Raw genomic sequence first — 19,560 nt, 5'->3', positions numbered from 1 at the left:
GATGTTCTGTGGTATAGATTGTCTAAGGACCTCTAGAGAAATAACAAAAGCTATTTCATCATTTGGTGTTTTAATGTTGCTTTGAAATGTCTCAAAGGTCTCGGGTTAAGATACATCATTTTTTTTTACGTGACCATTGTTTGTTATGTTTCTCAACTTATTTATCAAGGTTTTTCCTTTAATTTGTCACCTCTCTGTAAGCGTCCTTAACGACTAAGGTTAAAGAAGCCTTTGGACTTCTCTTTCATCTTCTCCTCTTTAAATGGTACCCCAAACAACAGATATTCCCTCTTTAAACAAAATTGACAAGAGTTCATTTGTTTACCTTTTTAAATGTCATTATTTTACTATGATAGTAAACCAGATATCCTTGAGTTTTGGACTGTTGGTTGTTGGACAGAACAAGACATTTGAAAATCACAGTTTGCTGAGACTAAAGACCAAATGATTGATTGGTTACTTGAGAACATTGAAAGATTAGTGTGAGACCCATGCAAACGGAGAAGGACTCTACTCAGATCCTATTAGATTGACTGAAATTTTGACCTGGCTCGTCGTGAGACAGTAAGGACCCCTACCTCAGATCACAGAGGGTGTGGTGATCCCTATCCCTATAATGAAGACTGATAGGGGTGGGATTGCCTCGGGGCGGGCGACAGGTGGACCTTTAGATAAAGCTCTGTGTTCATTGATGGCAGCAGGCAGATGTGTGGAAACTGTCTCTCTGCTTTCTTTCCCTCAGGGCTTCTCCGTGTAGTATTACTCACAGGTGTGTTTCCTCCTCTGTAAATCATGTTTGACAAATGATGTCGGTTAGCGCCTTGCTGTTGGTTGGTTGTCGTCCCTTGAGTGTGAAATATATTTAAATGAATGGGATATACCACAAATCAATCACTAAGTCTTAGTTTATGACTTTAGAAAGGCAGGATTGCTGTACCTTGAGGCTGTGCACATTAACAGTGCTGACAGGAAGGTTTAGGCTCAGTTTAAAAGAATGGTTTTGGAACTTAAAGAAATACATTCATTGGCTTTCTCACAGAGTTTGATTGATACCACTCTGTATGCTGCAACTGGCAATGCTCAGGTAGCAGAGCATAAAGACATGAAACGGACAGAAGCAGCTTCTATTCCTAAAGTAATGTATTACTGAGGACTGACCCTGGATCTGCAAGTAATGATCCATTTACAGCTAATACTGTTGCTCACAGCCTCTTAAAACTCTTCTTTTTTTTTTTTTAAACTGTTTCACCTGACACCAAGATGCACAGTGTGTCCTGAAACCTTTAATATAAATGCTGGCCTGGAGTCTGAGCTCACTTCTGACAACTTGTCAACCTGTAAATGGACGGTAAAATACAGTTATGAGCTTCCGGCTCTCACTGTGATTTTAGTTTCTTGTGAAATATGATACATTTTGAGTTTTTATACAGTTATTTGGTTTGCAGCATCTATCGGCGCTGACCCGCTAGAGCTTCATATTTCACAAGCAGACATGAGTGCTATTGATCTTCTCATCTAATTCTTTTAAAGCAGCTCAGCACTCCTTTTAAAGCAACTTGGATGAACAGTATAAAGAGATACTAAAGAGACACGGGAGGCGGCAGACAGTTTAACTGATTTTGCTCCTGAGTTTCCTCCATAAAAATCTGCCGGAGTGGCCATGTCTTTGCAGCGCAGAAAGCGATGACTCGGTGTGAGGTCAGATGTTCTCACAGTCTCATGAATTAATCATGAGTGACAGTGCAGTCCAGCTCTGAGGACAGGACAGCTAAGCGTGCAGGCTGATGTTGGCAACATGAGGCCATTAGTGACGTCTGCTTTATCAATTAGTAATAAGCTGTGGGTATCAATTGGACGACGCTGCAACCCAGCGGGAAAACTGTAAAATGGTAAACTTGTGTAAGAGGCAAACAGTTGATTCAGGAAATCACCAGAAAGTGGCCACTCGGACGGTGTTTAATGCCAAATATTTATTATTACAGCTATTATCTGAATTATGTAATCTTGAATCTGATTATTTCTCTGGAAGCCAAATTCTTCTCTTTTAAGGGGCTGAAAGCGACGTACTATCACCACCATGCCTCTGTATAAACAAAGAAATGAATAGAAGGTAGATAAATCAGAGAGGTATCAGGTCACTGTAGCCATGTCAACTACAGCAGTGAGTGATGTCTTCTCCTGAAACACAACCAGTTTCCCTCCAACTGAGAGCTCCGGTGCAGCCGGTGATACAGTCGAGAGGGGGGAGACTCAAAGGCTGACTTTCCTACTGGTTTTCCAGATCCACCGACCACGGTGTTCTTTAACTTGTCTTTTAAAAACACGGAGGTGTTTGTGACAGGCTTGTCCAATGAGACACATTTTCTAAGTGTTCGTGAGTAAAACAAACAACACCACATTTTTGTTAAAGTCCCTCTTTAGCAATAATATGCACTATATAGGCATTTAATACATTGTTTATAACACACTGTAATGTACTGGTAGTTGTTTATTGATATATTTAACTCTAATTACTCCTGTAAAGTGGACATCCACAGGATAATCCATGACAATATAATAATGGATGACAGTGTAATAATAAAAAAAAAAAAAATAAAAATCATTATTACTGTTGACAAATATTATACTTTTATAAGAATTTAAAATGGCTTTACAGCTACGGGAAGCTACATAATGTGTTATAAACTGTTTGTTAAATGTTAAATACTTCTTTTAAATGATAAATAGGGCAATTTAAGTTGATCCTAAATTTTCCCAGTGACCAGTAATCTGTGTTTCTTGACAGATACGTAACAGAGACAAAAGGTGTATTATCTGATTCTCACTCATTGGAGATACATCAATCTCTGTCTATACGTCAGCCAAAAAGTTAACAGGACATTTCTGCACAGACATAACACATTGATGTTTGAGGATAGTCAAAATCAGTGTTTCTGTTACACAGTGAGGAGTTTATTTTTAATCTGCAGAATGTCCTGTTCAGCACATACTGTAGTAACATTTAAAAAGATGTATGTAAAAAGAAAGAAGTGAGCAATCAGCTGAGTTTTGAAGTCTTTCTACAAAAGTACTAAATTTGAGGCCCGGCCAAGTTTAATTTTTCAGTTGCTTTGGTTGAATTTGCTCTGACAAAGTGATCTGACGTAATTTTTTTTCAATCTCAAGTTTTTTCTGTTGTTAATGGTGTTGCTATGTGACAGGCTCTTCACTATGGCAACAGATGATGCTGATCTGAATACATGAGGGACTGGCGGCTGTTTTTCCAGTTTGTGTTCCTCTGATAATTCAATTTTAATAATTAACCTTTATAGTCTCAACAATTAATTCAATTACAGATAAAGACAAATTATGTAAATGGTACTTATTTATTTGACATATTACCTTAACAGTCACTTAGAGGTCCAGTGTGTGTCTAATGCAAAACCACCAGAGAACAATGCACAACACACAACATGATTAAATGTGACTTTTTGTGTGTATGACATTTTGGTCTTAATCTGCAGTTACATCAGTCATCTTTTTGTTTGTGGCCCGCTACATGAAAACTGTTTAAAAATGATACCAAACTGTGTAAAAGAAGCTAAGCTGTGTGTATAATGTCTCCAGCCATTATCCAGCCCACAGCCTGACTTCAAAGCCCTTCAATAGCAGAAAAAAAAATAGGATTTGCCATTTCGTTCACTGTGAGCCCCTTTGACTAGGTACCCCTTCTCTTTTGATCTGCCGCACCCCTTAATTTTCCCTAATTCCAGCTTGTCCATGACAACATGCATGACTACCTCTGTATAATCCTGTCCTATGTTGTTTTTGTTGCCCTTGTAGCCCCATGGCCGACGTCACCCCGCGCCCTCTTCCCCGGGGAGGTAACCTTCAAAGGCCTTTCTCAGCGCAATGGATGACCAGCTGAGTGATGGAGATGGACAGAATCAAAGGACACACTCCCTTCATTGTGACTAGATGAAGGGACACCCGCCTACCTCCAGCAGTGAGAGGACGCACACTGCAGCAGAGTGAACTGATGCACCTAAAAAAAAGAACAAATTAGTTCTCTGGAAATCACTTTCGAAGAAGAGGAGATACTGATCAGACTCGTGAAGTTTGTGTACTCTAGTCCTGCAGCATAGAGCTCGTATGCTGACTGTTAATCCTTGTGATGCTTGTTATGAGTTGTCCATCCACAACCAATGAGCCAGAGAGCTGCAGCAGCGAGGGCAGCAGCTGCGCCGCTTCCTCCATCACTACCTCGGACCCCTCCTCTATGTCTGGACACACCCACTCCACCTTGCCTTCCCTCGGCGACACCCCCGACAGCACCCAGCATGAAGCCCCACCTCCTCCTCCCCTGCCGCCCCCACCTCCAGGGGCACCCCCGCCCCCTCCGCCCCTGGCGACCACGTTCACCAGCCACAACGCGAGGAAAAAGCGCCGCGTGCGCAGTTTCTTCTGGAAGCCGATCCCGGAGGAGAAGGTGCGCGGAAAGCCGAACATCTGGACGCTGGCGGTGCGGCAGCAGCAGTACCAGATCGACGTTCGCTCTGTGGAGGAGCTATTCGGGCAGCAGGAGGAGGCGCTGACGGGCGTACGGGGGTCAACGCCAAGAACTGGAACCTCAGCTCATTTATCTCGAGCCCGCTCCTTTAAGGAGAGCAGCAAGGATGAGGTGAGTGGTCGTCGTGAGACGGTAAGACTGACACAGACAGTTAAGGAGGAAGATGAAGGTTAAGTTCAGAGTTCTCGACATAACACAACACTGAGGAGATTAGACAGTACCAGAATCTTAAGCACAAAGCCACAGTACATAACTCTGTCCTGCTGCTTCTATATCAACACATCCCTGCAGGGACAAGTCAGGTAATGGTGCCAAGTAACACTTTTTCTTTACAAAAAATAAATAAATAAATAAAATTACTTGTGTTCATAAACAGAACAAAAGCATGCTTGCGTCATTGTGTACTCCTGGAAAGAAACATGTGGACTGTAAAGCAATACCTGCGTGAGGCGCAGGGAGACTCACAGCAGTGAAGAACTGCCACTTTGAAGTGACTCAAAACCTGAGCGGTTTGTGGGGAAGAGTTGTTACTAAAACGCTCCTTTGGGAGACTCGGGTAAAGCCACAGTCTCTGCACACACAAGCTTATCTCTCAAAGCCATCTAGCAGCTCGTCCTCGTTTAGTACATATTACCATGAATCGCATTGTCCTGCACTTTATCGCCATTTGTGTCATGGCCACAAAATCATTTTTTAAAAGATATTAGTTTATTTCACAAATTTATTTTTGAAAACTCAATCTTTAAAACGGCGTATTTGTGTCAATAAACAATTCAAAATACGAGGCATTCATTTAACAATGTTGTAAAACAGTGAAACAAAGTACTCGCTAATATTTGAGAAGCTGAAACTGCTAATTTCTTAGTTCCAAAGCACTTTGATAAACAACTTCAATTAATTATCATAAATTGATTGGTTAAATCGATTACAGCTCTTTATTGTAGACAGGATATCTTTGTGTATGTGGAGGTTAACTTAATTACCTGGTTTCTTTCTAACTTCGCCTCACCTGTGCTCTCTGTCTTTAGCTCAAACAACAGAAGTATCTAATTGCCATTTAAAAGCTGTAATTAGGTCTTGTGAGGGAGCCTTTTTAAAAATGTACGTACTGTACAGTCACCTGTTCAGGGAAGGCAGCGCAAGCCTTTGTTAATGAAGAAGGAGTGAACCACACGTGTGGCTTGGGGGAATTTCAGTGTCCTGTTTGGGGAGGGGGGGGGTTGGTAAGACAAGCAACAACAATCAGGAGTGCTGCTTTAAGAAGAGTGTGGGTATAACAGTGTGTTTCACTGTGTTTGTTCAACAAACTGGTGTGTCAATCCTGTTGTCTTTCTCCTTTTTTTTCAGATCAGCATCCTTGACTCAAAGAGGGGGATGAACGTGGGCATTTTCCTCAAACAGTTTAAGAAGTAAGTCTTCCTCCTTCTATCTGAGGGAAAAATCCCAGAGGCACATAAACCTGCACAGATGGGTGACAAATTAAAGAAAAATAACAAACACTTTAAGTATCTTAGCGTGTCATTTTTCCAAATGAGCTTTCAGAGCACCTTCATTACATACGGGAGTTCCTGGAGTCCAAAAAGTCTTGTTATCCCTTTATTTGATTGTTTTAATCACTGATTGTTTACTGATTGTTTACTCATTGGGTAACATTCATTAACCCTTTGAACCCTCTGTGGTTTTCAGGGTAATTTCACTACCTTTAGATTGAGGTTCAAAAGTTGATCAACAAAGGGGTTAACCATTCATGATATATATTTTTTTTCCAGGACAGTCTATGCTACTTTTTTACATTAGCCTTTATATCAAGGGGAAAAAAAATCGTATGCGATTTATATGTTTTTACATGTATTTCACCATATAATATTGTCAGTAGAGATATCTTTTTATAATTGTGTAGAGGAGTTTTCGTGGATCTGGCGATATCTGAACCATGGTTCTGAGACACTGTATGACTCAGCAATTTGAAAAAAAATATGTTCTTAATGTCCAACGGAAAATAAATGTCATGAATGTCATGAGGCACTGACATTGTTGGAAAGCTCAAATTGTGTAGTTTCATAGGATATGTGCTGCATCTCTCTGACGAGTACTCGCTGTCCAATTCAACTGAGAAGAAGGGAAACGAATTTGGATCCAATTTGCATCAATTGGGTTTTAAGGGTTGACTAGCAATAAATCATGACACATTTTTTACCTGCCTGTCTGATCACTGAAACATGCTGTTCTGAATTAAAATGACAAATTTCTTCCCATTTACCGCTGTTAAAGTTCCCATTAAAGACAACTCTGCTGTGTGGTCTTGCATAGAAACCGATGGATTTTGTTATTCTGAGGCATGTTATATGCTGCTAGTTTGAGTTTTGGTCCAAAATATCCAATTAGTTGTTCAACTGAACTGAGCTCTTGTGACTGTGGAGGTTACCCAATATTGGAGAACCTCTCTGTTCCCTTTGTGAAATCATCTGTGCTCCTTATGTTTTCTCCACTCAGACACAGTGTTATAAACTCAGCGTTGTTGTGCTGTAGAGATGTCGGGGTCTTAAAGTCCAGAACATTAAGCTACATAAGGAGCATGTAGTGAGCTTACATAATGTGTTGTGAGCTGAAAAGCTAAATGCTCATGTATTGAGGAGAGGAATATCCTGACCCTCTTTCCAAATATTTCTCTGTGATTAGTAAACAAACACTGATCCTGAAATAACATGCTCTCACGAAAATATTCTCAGTTTTAGTTTGTGTTTTAGTGCCTGACTGAGGGACATCTATTAAAACTAATATAACTGAGGGAGATTGGGGTCAAAATCTGTGTCAGTCCCTCTAATAGATTTTCTTAGAGCTCCACTGTTTAGAATTAATTGGCTCTGGAAATCTCAAGGTGTGTTGCACTAGAATCAGCATCGTTGTACGTAAGTTGTCCGGAGCAGAGCGCCAAAAGTGTGTTCGGTGTGTGTGTTTGCATGAGTGCTTATTTGCATTGCTCCCCACTGTATTTTAATGATATTTGACTGTGAGACATTTTGTCCTCTGGCTAAGTATGGGCAGTGACATCATCACTTTCAGTATTTAATTCTGTTTGTGGCTGTTTTAGTCATTGTAACTTCATTATTCTTCTGTCCAGTTTATTATCTGTATCCTTAAAGGGGTTTACAGATGCTTTGAATCTGTTTTCACAACATAATTGTGCAGAATTCAATGAACATTAGGCCAAAATATAATTTATATAAAATTGGAGGAGCCGCTGCTTACAGAAGTTTGTTTAACCAGCAGGAATTGAATATTTCAATGCTTGGTTTGTTTAATGGCTCTAAATATTACAATACCCATCCACCTCAGCTCTCATCAATATCACAAGGTCATCAGTGAAAAGCTTGAGTCAGAGCTTTACTCACTTCCCCCTATTGTTGCAATCAAGAAAATAACAACACCACAGCTGCTACATTTACCTAAAACTGACCCAAAATCTAAAGGTTTGCTCATATTGTGTTACAAAAATAGAAAAAATATACTGAACTTGAGGAAGGAGGAGAAAAAGGAATGAAAAAACAGGTGTGAATCCAGATTCTCTGAAAAGTAAATGTAATGGTGCCCACCCTTACAAAAGAAAGATATTTGTGGCAAATTTGCAGCAAAATTGTGGTGGATTGCCACAAATATATTACTTTGCCCAAAAAAAATTGCCACAAGTTGGCTGATGTTAGCCACTAATGGCAAACTTTTAGAAACATTCTGGCAATAATGAGAAGTTTGCCACCACTGGCAAACATGTTCACCAGTGGTTTGCCACTAATTGCAAACTTCTAGTAATCTTCTGGTAATGAGTTTGCCGTTAATGGCAAACATGTTCACTGGTGGTTTGCCACTACAGTTTGCCACTAATGTAGCTCCTCCAGATGTGTCTTTCTCAGCTGGCAAAAGTCATCAAACTGTTCCCCCATCCACTTTTGAACAGGCCATTATGATGGAGAAAGAACTGATTTGAACCTGCAATGAATTATGTTATTTAGCTACTTTGGGGCGCCAGAGACAAGCTGGGAACACGACATGTTATCATTTTGTATGTTGATTTGAAGAAATAGTCACCCTCCTTTTTGCTCTGTTTTTGGTCTCCACCAAATCCTGAGGGAAATGTCAGGCTCTTCAGCTGCTCCACTGTGTTCACCAGTGACTCTCTAATTGTGTGTGCAGCTGAAAATGACACTATGAGAGCAGTGAGAGTGAAAAAAACAGTAAAGGTTGCAGAGCAGATTGATGAACAATGAGCTGGCACTCACAATAACGCTCCATAAGGACGAGTGGGGCTGAAGATTCAGGTTACAGTTGTCTGAAGTTTCAAAACTGATGAATGAACCAGGAGAATTAATGCCTGTATAAGCATTTGAAGTGCTCCATCTGTAAATGACTGAATATTGTCTATGAAAAAATTAATGGAAAGAAATATCATAAATGGTCTTTCTTAGTATAAGCTCTTCCACGCCTTCTACCAGGATTTTGAACTCTGCTGCTTTAATTTTTCTTCAACAACCATATCATTTTTCAGCAAGATAATTTGAAAATGGAGGCCGTGGCTCAGACGGTAGAGTGGGTTGCAGACTAATCAGAAGGTTGGTGGCTCGATCCCCAGCTCTTCCTGTCTACATGCCTAAGTGTCCTTGAGCAAGACACTGAACCCTAAGTTGCTCCCAATGGTGTACCATCGGTGTGTTGTAAGTCGCTTTGGATAAAAGCGTCAGCTAAATGTAATGTAAAAAATGCAGGATGAATAAAAACAAATAATCACATACAGCACAGTGCTCTTTTCTCATGCTATGCTCGGGTAAACCATGACACAGCAACAACATCTGAAGAAAAATGTGATCTAATACTAGAAGCTGCAGCCTCGTGAGTTGAATAAACATGTGTTTGATACAGTCTCAACAAAACCTGAATGTAAAGAGTCCTGTAAAAGTTGGTATTCATCACAGAGCTACTGTACTGGCTTGCATCATATTGTAAAGTGTCAACTTACTTGATATTGTCTGTGAAGGTTGTCTCTAATAGTCTGGTTTTATAATAGCAGTGATGTAATCAGATATAGAGTTGCAGCACTACAGACCTGGAAATATCATGAATCAGTTTCAATAGAAGCCATGACTGAGAATGCATGATGATTTTTTTTTTTCATATTCAGCTCTGGAGACAGTTTTAAATTGTTCCAGTCAGTTTACAACATCAAATATATAAACTGGAGAAATCATCTTTAAAATATATTTCTATAAACTGCAGAGTATGATATCCATTTTATTTGTGTTGCTCATTACATCTTCATTGTCAGTATGTTTGGGTTTTTTGCCTGTTAATGACACCAGGTCAGACAGGGACACCTAACTGTCTCAGGAACAGTTGGATGTAAGGTAAGGTAAACAGAGGGCCCATTAAAAGAGAGCACCTGTGCCATTTATCTTTGAACTTTATCAAAATCGTCTGTCTTTCAGGTCCAACCGCTCCATTGTTGACGACATACGAATAGGAGAAGGAAAGACTTACGGAGCAGAGCTGCTCAAAGACCTGCTGAAGCTCCTTCCCGATTCAGAGGAGGTCTGTGTTTGTCTGGTTGCCTTTTAAAAAAGTATGAATGGGATGAAGCTTTTCAACCAAAGAGCTGATGATAAAAGACGTTTATGTGGATTAAAAACAACTGGTCCTGCTGAGCTTCTTCTTTCTCTTTATTTACGCCGCAGATTAAGAAACTACAGGCATTTAAAGGAGACCCAGACAAGCTGACACTGGTTGACTCCTTTATGTACCTCTTGATCCAGGTGCCACGGTACGTTGATTTCAATGGTGATGTACGTAGTGTTGGAAGATAAAGACTTGGGGACTTTCCAATGAACTTATGCTGCTCCTCTCACTTATATATTTCATCTAGCAGAAGTGTTGTTTGTATTCAATCATTAGTGGGTAAAGTGCACATTTGTCATCTCTAGGAAATGTGCATCATTCATCATCTGCATTCCTGTCGATGCTAAAAGGGTCCATCTGCAACTATAGAGAGTTGAACATATTAGTATCAGTTCATTCCACTAAAAGCCTGTTTTAATACTTTCTGGAAGTGACTAATCAACTTCCTGCAACTTCACTGAGTGTGACCACATTAAACTGGTGTGATTAAGGGGATGCATCCTTGGAAGGGGTTATTAGGGAAACACAGCACGTGTTCATTGACATAAAGCAAACAAAAGTCAGTTGTTTGTACTAAATCCTGTAATTAAATGGTTTGAGAACATTTTTAAATGAGTATTTGAAGATACTAAAATGCCTATAGTAAGATATCAACATGTTAGGTCTATCTGCACTAGCTTTGGCTCCAGCCATTTTCAAAATAGGTTTCACCCTGTTAAACACGAGAGTCAACCCTCTTCCATCAGATTTAAGTCGTCTCTGCGCCGTCTCTTGACAGGTTCGAGGTCCGGATCGAGGCCATTGTCCTCCGCGAAGAGTTCATCCCTTGCTGTGCTCTGATGGGCCATGAGATCGATGTCGTCCGTGTCGCCACTAAAGGTAATAACACACTGGCTCTACTGCCTTCTCACACACACACACACACACACACACACACACACACACACACACACACACACACACACACACACACACACACACACACACACACACACAGACAGGTGACCCAGAAATATGAGCTGTTAGCGGTGGTGAACAAAAAGTAGAATCGTGTCACCTGAGATACAGCAACGTGGACAGAGGATGGAAAGAGAAGGCTGTGTCATGTTTGTACCTTTTCTTCTTCTTTTTTTTTTTTTTTAAATCAAAAGGATACATTTTGAATGACATAATTTACTATAAACGATTGGAAAAATTGGCACCGTTTATGTTTAATTTCTCTTGACAGTTACGGTGCATTTGCTCAGCCTAATGTGAGCTTTCAACTGAGAAGACGAGAACTTTTTTTGGATTAATGTAAAGTTTACACTAAACATAACCTAACAAGACTAAAGGCTTTTTTTTTTTTTTTTTTTTTTTTTAAACAATCTGATTACAGTGTTAAGCACATGGTGCAAGTGCATTAGGGCATGTCCAAATCCCCTTTTGCGAGTTTAAAACTCGATAATCTTGAGTGCAAATAGACAATGACAACTGTGTTGGTTGAAACTAGCAGAGAAACTTAGCTTGGTGATGCTTTGTGCTGAGTGTTAGATACAACCCAAAATAGTCTCCAGCCATGCGAGCCGCTCCCACGAGCCTGCACTTCTGCACAGCAGTGCTTTGAGCTAAATGCTAACATTCTCACAATTGCAATCCTAATGTCAGTTTACCACGCTAATTAGATCATTAGCAGTCAACACAAAGCACTGCTGAGGCTGATGGGAATGTTGTTTGTTTTTCAGGAGTTATAAACCAAAAGTGTGGGGCTTAGTGGCCTTATGGTAGAACTATGTGAAAAGTCCGGCGGTTCCACAAAGTTATTACACTTCATCTTACTTGAAACAGGAATGTGTGAAAGTATTTGAAGATTAAGTCTGGACAAACTGAGAGCCACTCTGCTAGCACAGGCTTCTGAATTTGTAAGTTACAATTAAAGAACACGTATTGTTTCTCACACAGACAATGCACACCTTTATACGTATCCCCAAACATATTACATACTGTGGGTTTTTCTGAACGGAATAAAAAAACGTATTCTTCAACCATAAATTGAGCCACTGTATCATTTTTGCTGAGTCACACTTTCCTGCCTCATTTTGCTGTATTGGATTTCACTTTAAACCCTCCTCTACAGCACCGTGACCTTTTCACTGCATTGCAGGGCAGTCAGTTAAGCACTGAATGGGACAATTAGGTGGAACTTTTCTGACACCATTTAATTCAAAATTTTATCCCAACTGTTATTCTTGAAAGGTCAGATGGTCAAAGACAAATTTCACTTAACGACTGATGAATCTGGAATGGACACATTTTTACTGCTGATAGATTTCCTGTATGGTAGTGTTACATGAAAACGAAATAGTGTGTAATGAGCCGCTCTGATCTGCTCTGCTCTGGAGTTTCTAATTGAGTTTCCATTGATCTCTTCCTATAGAGCTGATGAGCTGTGAGGAGCTTCATGCCATCCTTCATCTGGTGCTGCAGGCGGGAAACATCATGAACGCTGTAAGAGCCGTAAAGGATATATGTTCACATACTGTAACGTTAACAATACTGTCCTGTGTGCCTGAGGTCTTATTTGTCACCAAATACTGGACAAATGTTTCTGAATACTTTCCAATTTCTCAGCTCTCAGCAGTCTGTAACCCGATTCATTCCTACTCATGCATCATACGCTTCAAAAATACAGTCCATTGTTTAGTTTCTAAGACAGAGTAGTTTCCTTAAACAGCTGAGCACTGTGGTAACTGTTACCCAAACTAAAGTAAATGGATGCATTTGTTAATGATGGTTAACTCTGGGTCCGTACAGACAAATGTTTTGGTATCAAACCACTGATATAAGAATGTAAAAGAAAGAATATTTTTCCCAAAATATTATTCAAATTTTGGCCAATGCTTTTTGGACATCACCTGACATATATACTACAGAGGAATAAGCTGTGTCAAACAGAATAATGAAATATCACCAGCCTTATCCTTTAACATCTCGCTACGTTTCTGTAAGATAAAAAAAAACATGTGTCTGTAAAATGTGCCTCTGTTCTCAGGGCGGCTACGCGGGAAACGCTGTGGGCTTCAAGCTGTCATCCCTCCTCTCATTGGCCGACACCAAGGCCAACAAGCCGGGGATGAACCTGCTGCATTTTGTGGCCATGGTTAGTGAAGATGTATTTTTGCAGTCCGATGCACACCAACGTTTGTTTCTTATGTAATGTAATACAACACAGTCACATTTCACTGCTTCAGAAAAAAAAAGAAGAGTTACATCCACCCATATATGATAAAGTTTCATTGTAACATTTAATATTGAAAGCTTCATTCAGTTGCTGGTCTGTCCTTATTTCCATAGTTTAACCTGGCAAAACTCTAGTAGTACAATATGGAACAATAGATTGTTATTTCCCAGTAAAAGAGAATACATTTTATGTACATCTTTCACAGCAGTGAGGCTTAAGAAAACACTGAGATTACAGAGGGGCAGGTGGACAGCAGATGGTGACAGGAAGCAGAAAAGAGCCAAGAGTGGCTGGCGAGGCAGTTACATAACCAAACAAAGATTAGTCCTTTAACACAGCAATCATTCCACTTCACTTTGTAAATTACCAGACATTGAGATGTAAATTGTATAATGTGACTCTCCACACAGGAGGCAAAGAAAAAGGACGAGAAGCTGCTCAAGTTTCCGGAGAAAGTTCAGGATGTCCAGAGAGCAGCCAGGTAAACAGAGAAAAAAAGTTGTGACAATACAATTATTGCCTTTTAAGAGTTAAACTTCATTCTCACCTTTGCTGTCAAGATTGTTACATTTTGTAGTTTTTAAAAGAAGCGGTCAAATTTTACACAGATCACATGTATACATGTCATTTAAACCACATGAACGACATACTGTTGATATGGGGTCAAACCTACAGAAGGCTTTTCAGCATCTTTAAGCCAGGTCTTTGTTTCACTTTTCTGGCTTTATTTCATTGGTTCCTAATGCTCTTATGGCATTGTTCTCTCCAAAGAAGCTCAATAATACCCACTGTACACCAACAGCCAAGAACCGGAGGGGAGACACACAAAGATAGCAACTAGCCGGTGAACATATATTGAAACCTTTAGCAGCTGAAATAGGGATTTCTATCAGGTCTTAATAGATACCAAATACTACTAAAAGAAGAGAGAATACTGGATGTTAATGCTCACACTAAACCAACTAATTCAGACTAATTTGTAATGTGCCAACAAACAGTACACTGTATCCAACCACCCCCAAACTACCTTCATACTTGGACTTTATCACTCTTTGTTCTTCATCACATGACTTTGTCACGTTACTATTTCTTTGACCCTCGTCATATGTGCGTGTATTTTTCATGCCTGGGCGATGCAAAACGTGACCCTGACACAGTATCGTCTCGTGGACTGATGTGTGTCTTGCAGTTTGACATGGTACCATGCTGTAGAGCCAAGACCTTCCTAAAAGGGAGTGTGGGGTTTTGTTTAACACTTGTTGAAGCACGTCCTGCCACTGATCTGAACTCTAGCTTACTGGAAATACAAGGTTTAGATCAAAACAATTTGGAGTGAGTGTGCAGGTGTTATCTTTTCATTGATACAACCAAGTCCAGCCTCATTACTCAAGCTGACATTTCACTTAAGCGCAGTACTTTGAGAGTCATGTTCACACCACAGTGCGACTGTCAGGCTCAGCTTCACAAGGTCATCCCTGTGTGGTGTTAGAGCAGCTCCTGCACCACAGAGCCAACATTACTCCTCCCTCCTTCCCTCCCTCCCTCCCTCAGGATGCAGTGTGCATCTCTCACAGCGGTCCCGTCTTCATGTTTAACAGTGTGGCAGAGCATTCAGCAAAATGTTGTCAAGTATTGTCATGTTAAGCAGTATTATGAGGACATTTTGCAGTCAGCAGGGTTGTTAGTTTACATGTAATCAAATTATTCTTCTGATCGTTTTGCTGTTTTCACGTAGAATTTCAGTGGAAAACATTGAGGCGGAGTTTTCCTCTTTATACGTCCGAATCAAATCCCTGGAGGACAAGGTTCAAGTAGACCAGGAGCTGCTGCAGCAGCTGGAGCCCTTCCTGCAGGTGAAGCAACAGCTTTAGTTATGCAATACATTATATACACTGACACATGCACAGAAAGTTGGATCCCTGCCACTGTCCATGTCTGAAGCTGCTGACTCGAGCGCTATAGACAACGACTTCTGTAAAAGTGGGTAACACGGTATAAATAAATAATGTGCGTGTGTGTGTTTGATGTCTCAGAGTTCAGCACTGACACTTCAGGACTTGAAGAGACGCAGGCTGGATCTGCGTAAAGAGGGCAACGCTCTCATCGATTTCTTTTGCGAAGACAAAGACACCTTCAAGCTGGATGAGTGCTTCCGGATCTTTCAAGATTTCTGCAACAAGTTCAATAAAGCAGTCAAGGTCTGTCATTCTGGGTTATTACAACTGTGATCTTATTTCCAATTTTGTCATTCTTTCCTGTGTGTAATAATAACACTGTAGTCAGAGATGTCCAAAATGTGCAAATGTTTAAACGCACGTCGTTTAAAACATGCAAACCCCTCATTTAAATACAGCTATTTGCACTTGATATCAATGGTGCAATTACTCTCCCACAAAACAGGTGCAAAATAAATGTGCAAACTTCTGGAATAAACACGCAATTTAGTACCCTTTATTTGAGCTCTTAGTAAATCAGGCCCTAAGTCTTTAAAATATCGACTACATTGTTGGCTTGTTTACATCTTGTTTTGATGTTGCTGTTACAAAATCAGATATTTTGCCACATGAACAACTTCACATATACCAGAGGTCAGACCAGTGGTCCCTTGCAGCCAATGGATGAGCTGACCATCAAATCTTGGATACACTGAATTTTTGAAACCGGGTCATTCCAGGAAAACTGGAAGTAGGAAATAGATCACAAGAGACAAAGTATTTTTGGTTTATTAAGTTAAAAGTATTGGAGTGAAGCAAGTTGTGCACTCTGTGTTACTTGTAGTGAAGTTCTCATGATGACCACGTGTTGAAGTAACTTGGAAATATCCATTAAGTTGAGCGAATTTAGAGGTAAAAAGATGCTTGAGAGGATTTCTTTGGAGCAGATGTTACCGTGATGTGTGTTGGACTCTCTAAAATTGACGACCTTTTCTGTGTCTATCAGGACAACACGGACCGCGAGCTGAAAGAAGCCGCCAGACAGCGTCGTCTGCAAGAACTGGAGGAGAAGCGTTTCGCGTGGTCGGCCGCAGATCAGAGCGGCGGATTTGGTCGCAGCAGCAGCGAGAACGACGTTGAAATGCTCACCAAGGAAGGCCTTCTTGACTTCTTCCAGCAGAGGTCTCAGAGTCCCCAAAACCCGCTGGGACGCTCCGCTAGCGCCCGCCGCCAGCGCCACACCGTGACCTCCGTAGCTGACCGGGAACTTCAGGGATACCTCGAGCTGTTTGGAAGCACTGGGAATCCGACTGACTATTCCAGGTTTAACAGCCTACCTCGGTCGGGCCGGACTCTCCAGCGGAGGACGACACCCTGGATTTCAGGCCAGGACGACAACCGTGAGCTCGGCTGCGACAAGACGGCGACGTCACCGCATGCAGAAACTGAACCCATCAGCCCGCTGGCCAGATTTTCCTCCTCTGGGCTAAATGATAACGAGGACCCATATAACGACAACAATAACTACTCATCTGTGTCAGAGAGCAGTGTGCTGCCTCGTTCCTTTTGTGTCTTTCAGAAGGCCGCCCATCTTCCCAACCCAACAATTACTGGCCACATGAATGTTAGTTTGGCGAAACATACTTTAGTTCAAGGTCCTCAATCTTTTGACCTACCTAGTCCAAACAATAACAGTAATCACATGCACTTTGTCAACCAGGGAGATGTTGTGGTGTCAGATTTGGAAAAAGAGAGACTGTCACCTCCTAACAATCTGGAAAACCTTCTACATGATAAAGTTTTAGAAAGAGGGGCAGATCCCAAGGTAGCATTGGAAGGTAAAATAGATCCTCCCAGACAGGCTGGCTTGTCTCCTGAGAGAGAGAAAGATGAAGAGGACTACAGCACAGTTTCATCAACAACCTGCGATACCACCCTCCCATTAGATACCTCTGTATCCAATAAGAAGCCAGTATTTTACATAGTAGACTGCACAGAAACAGACTGCTCTGTCACCTTGGATTACTCTGAGGGTGAAAGTTTGTCTCTAACAAAAGAAGGACTTCTTTTTAAATCGACCGACCTCAGCAAAGATCAGGAGAGCCAGCAAGATCCAAGCTCCCTGTCCTCTAATTTGGAGTCCATGTCTACCAACGACCAGTCTGTTTCAACCAATGAGCTCTCGGCGCCCAAATCGATGGACACGGCGTCCATCACTCCGTCCGCTACCACAGAAGAGTGGGACACGGAGAGCTGTGACACCGCTGAAGGAAAACAGGCTGCGGAAAAAGTTGCACAGAGGAATAATAAAAAACAAGTCCACACAAAGAGCAAAGCTAACAAAGCAACCAAGAGCAGCGGAGGCCGTGGTGTGCGAACGCTGACCAACGCCGAGACCCAGGGCATGCGGAAAGTTGTGCCCATCGGCAAGCTCACCAGGACGGGGAACGGCGTGCGAGCAGACAGCCCCGCGGTGCACGAGAGTGGAGAGACACGGCGACCTCTCCGTGACCAGAGCACGCCAGCGACGGGGAGGAGCGAGAAGGCAACAAGACCTCCCCGACACTCCAGTTTGCCCCCCGATGAGTCAAAAACCCAGAGGGGAGGCGGCCTCACAGGCAGTATTTCCAGATGGGCACGCGACTCGATGCCCAGGAAAGCTACCATCCACAAGCCGAGCGCCAAACCCCTGAGGAACATACCCAAACCTGCGCCCGAGGAGAAGATGTGCCGCTCCACGATGAGAGCCCTCGCCCTGGCACAAGCTCAGAGCCAGGGCGGCGCTCCCTCTGGGAACAGCAGCTCACACACGCCAAGTGCAAAACTCGCTTCTGATGTCCCCGGCTTCACCCGTAACACTGTAGCTTTCTCTTCCAGGGCCAAGAAGGACCTGGGACTATCGTCCGGCCCGTCCGTCCCCCCCACCCCATCTCGCAGCCCCTCACTGCTGAATCGGCAAACCTCGTTGAAGCAGACTCGAGTATCGCCCGCAGTTCACAGCAGTGAGGAGCGACCGCGAGGAACAAGCTTGCGACGGGTGCAGAGCGTGAAGGCGGCCAGTCGCAGCGCCCACCGTAGCGAGACCCCACTTCCACCGGTGATACATGAGGTTATACGTAAGACTAGCAGCGTTTCCGAAAAGTCTATGCCGCCCAGAGACTTGATGACGTCCAGCAGAAGCACGAAGCCGACCTGGAAGTAAAACCAAACGTAATGGGAACGGACTTTTTTTTTCCTTTTTTGGTGTAAAATTTTGTTTTTGCTCTTTTCAGCCATCTGCAGTGCAGTTATCCTCTCATATCATGCAAAATACAAGAAAACCCTGAGCTATCTCACCTTGTAAGGTTCCTCCTGTAGCTGACTTTGAATCAGGTTTACTAATTGCAAAGAGCAAGATGCAATGAACTCCTCCACATGTTCCTGTTTTATCATACGAAAACTCAATCGCTCACAACGTCCTTTTTTTTTTTCTAAGGGGGGGCATTAAGTAAACTGACAAACGGCAAATTGGTGTTTTTCCAGACTCCTTTTTGCCTGCTTAGCTCTTTATGTCCTGTATGTGCTAGTGTCTGTGATGATGTCGAACACTACTGACTATATAATGCTGCTAATTAGCTCTGACAATTTGAGACTGAGTTTCGGTTTCTGTTTCATTCAGGGTTACAAGATTTGTTGTCCCTTATCTTGCTGCTGTTATGGTGTTGTTTTAGTTTCGCTACTTCCTCCTGCAGACTAACAGCGCTTAGTTTGCTTTGCGGTTCCTTTGCTTCGATACCTCAAAAAGATCGCAGTGGCCTTGTACCAGCAGAAAATAGTAGATCTGTTCCTTTGGTTCTGCATGATGAAGATGTAGACAAAACCGGATCATTTTTTTTAAATAACTGCAATGTCACTTTTTTTTTTTTTTTTTTTTTTTTTTTTTTACAAATTCCTGGTATATTAATGTTACTACAATATATACATTCACAGATATTACACCAGTGTATACCAACTGTGGTACTTCTCGTACCTTGTTTATGTATGTGTCAGTAGTTTGTAAATGTGTTAGAACTCCTCCATAATATCGTGGAGCAGACGTGCACGTAGGAAACGTTTCCTATTTAAGCTAAAACACGATAAACGCTTATGCTGTGAAAAACAAGCATTGAAACAACACTGAAAATATCAGTCGTGTGATTATTTTGACAGTCTGATCT

At 41.7% G+C, this 19,560-nt stretch overlaps 1 protein-coding gene across 1 annotated transcript; it reads left to right on the top strand.

Annotated features, from left to right (window-relative positions):
• The first annotated feature begins 4,152 nt into the window (after nucleotides 1-4,152).
• Nucleotides 4,153-19,245, top strand: fhdc1 (FH2 domain containing 1). Its single transcript, XM_069689403.1, has 11 exons — nucleotides 4,153-4,660; nucleotides 5,897-5,958; nucleotides 10,024-10,126; nucleotides 10,270-10,355; nucleotides 10,989-11,089; nucleotides 12,627-12,697; nucleotides 13,242-13,349; nucleotides 13,841-13,911; nucleotides 15,166-15,283; nucleotides 15,464-15,628; nucleotides 16,371-19,245. The coding sequence occupies exons 1-11, from the start codon at nucleotides 4,154-4,156 to the stop codon at nucleotides 18,564-18,566; spliced, it is 3,588 nt and encodes a 1,195-aa protein (XP_069545504.1). The 5' UTR covers nucleotide 4,153; the 3' UTR covers nucleotides 18,567-19,245.
• Nucleotides 19,246-19,560: the final 315 nt, after the last annotated feature.

Source organism: Brachyistius frenatus, unplaced genomic scaffold (genome assembly GCF_029030835.1).
Source record: "Brachyistius frenatus isolate BFR_SWC_R1_liver_20210118 unplaced genomic scaffold, ASM2903083v1 Contig_7, whole genome shotgun sequence".
In the NCBI taxonomy this organism is placed as follows: Eukaryota; Metazoa; Chordata; class Actinopteri; family Embiotocidae; genus Brachyistius; species Brachyistius frenatus.
Note: the sequence above shows the minus strand (reverse complement) of the source record. Positions and strands in the feature narration are given on the sequence as shown.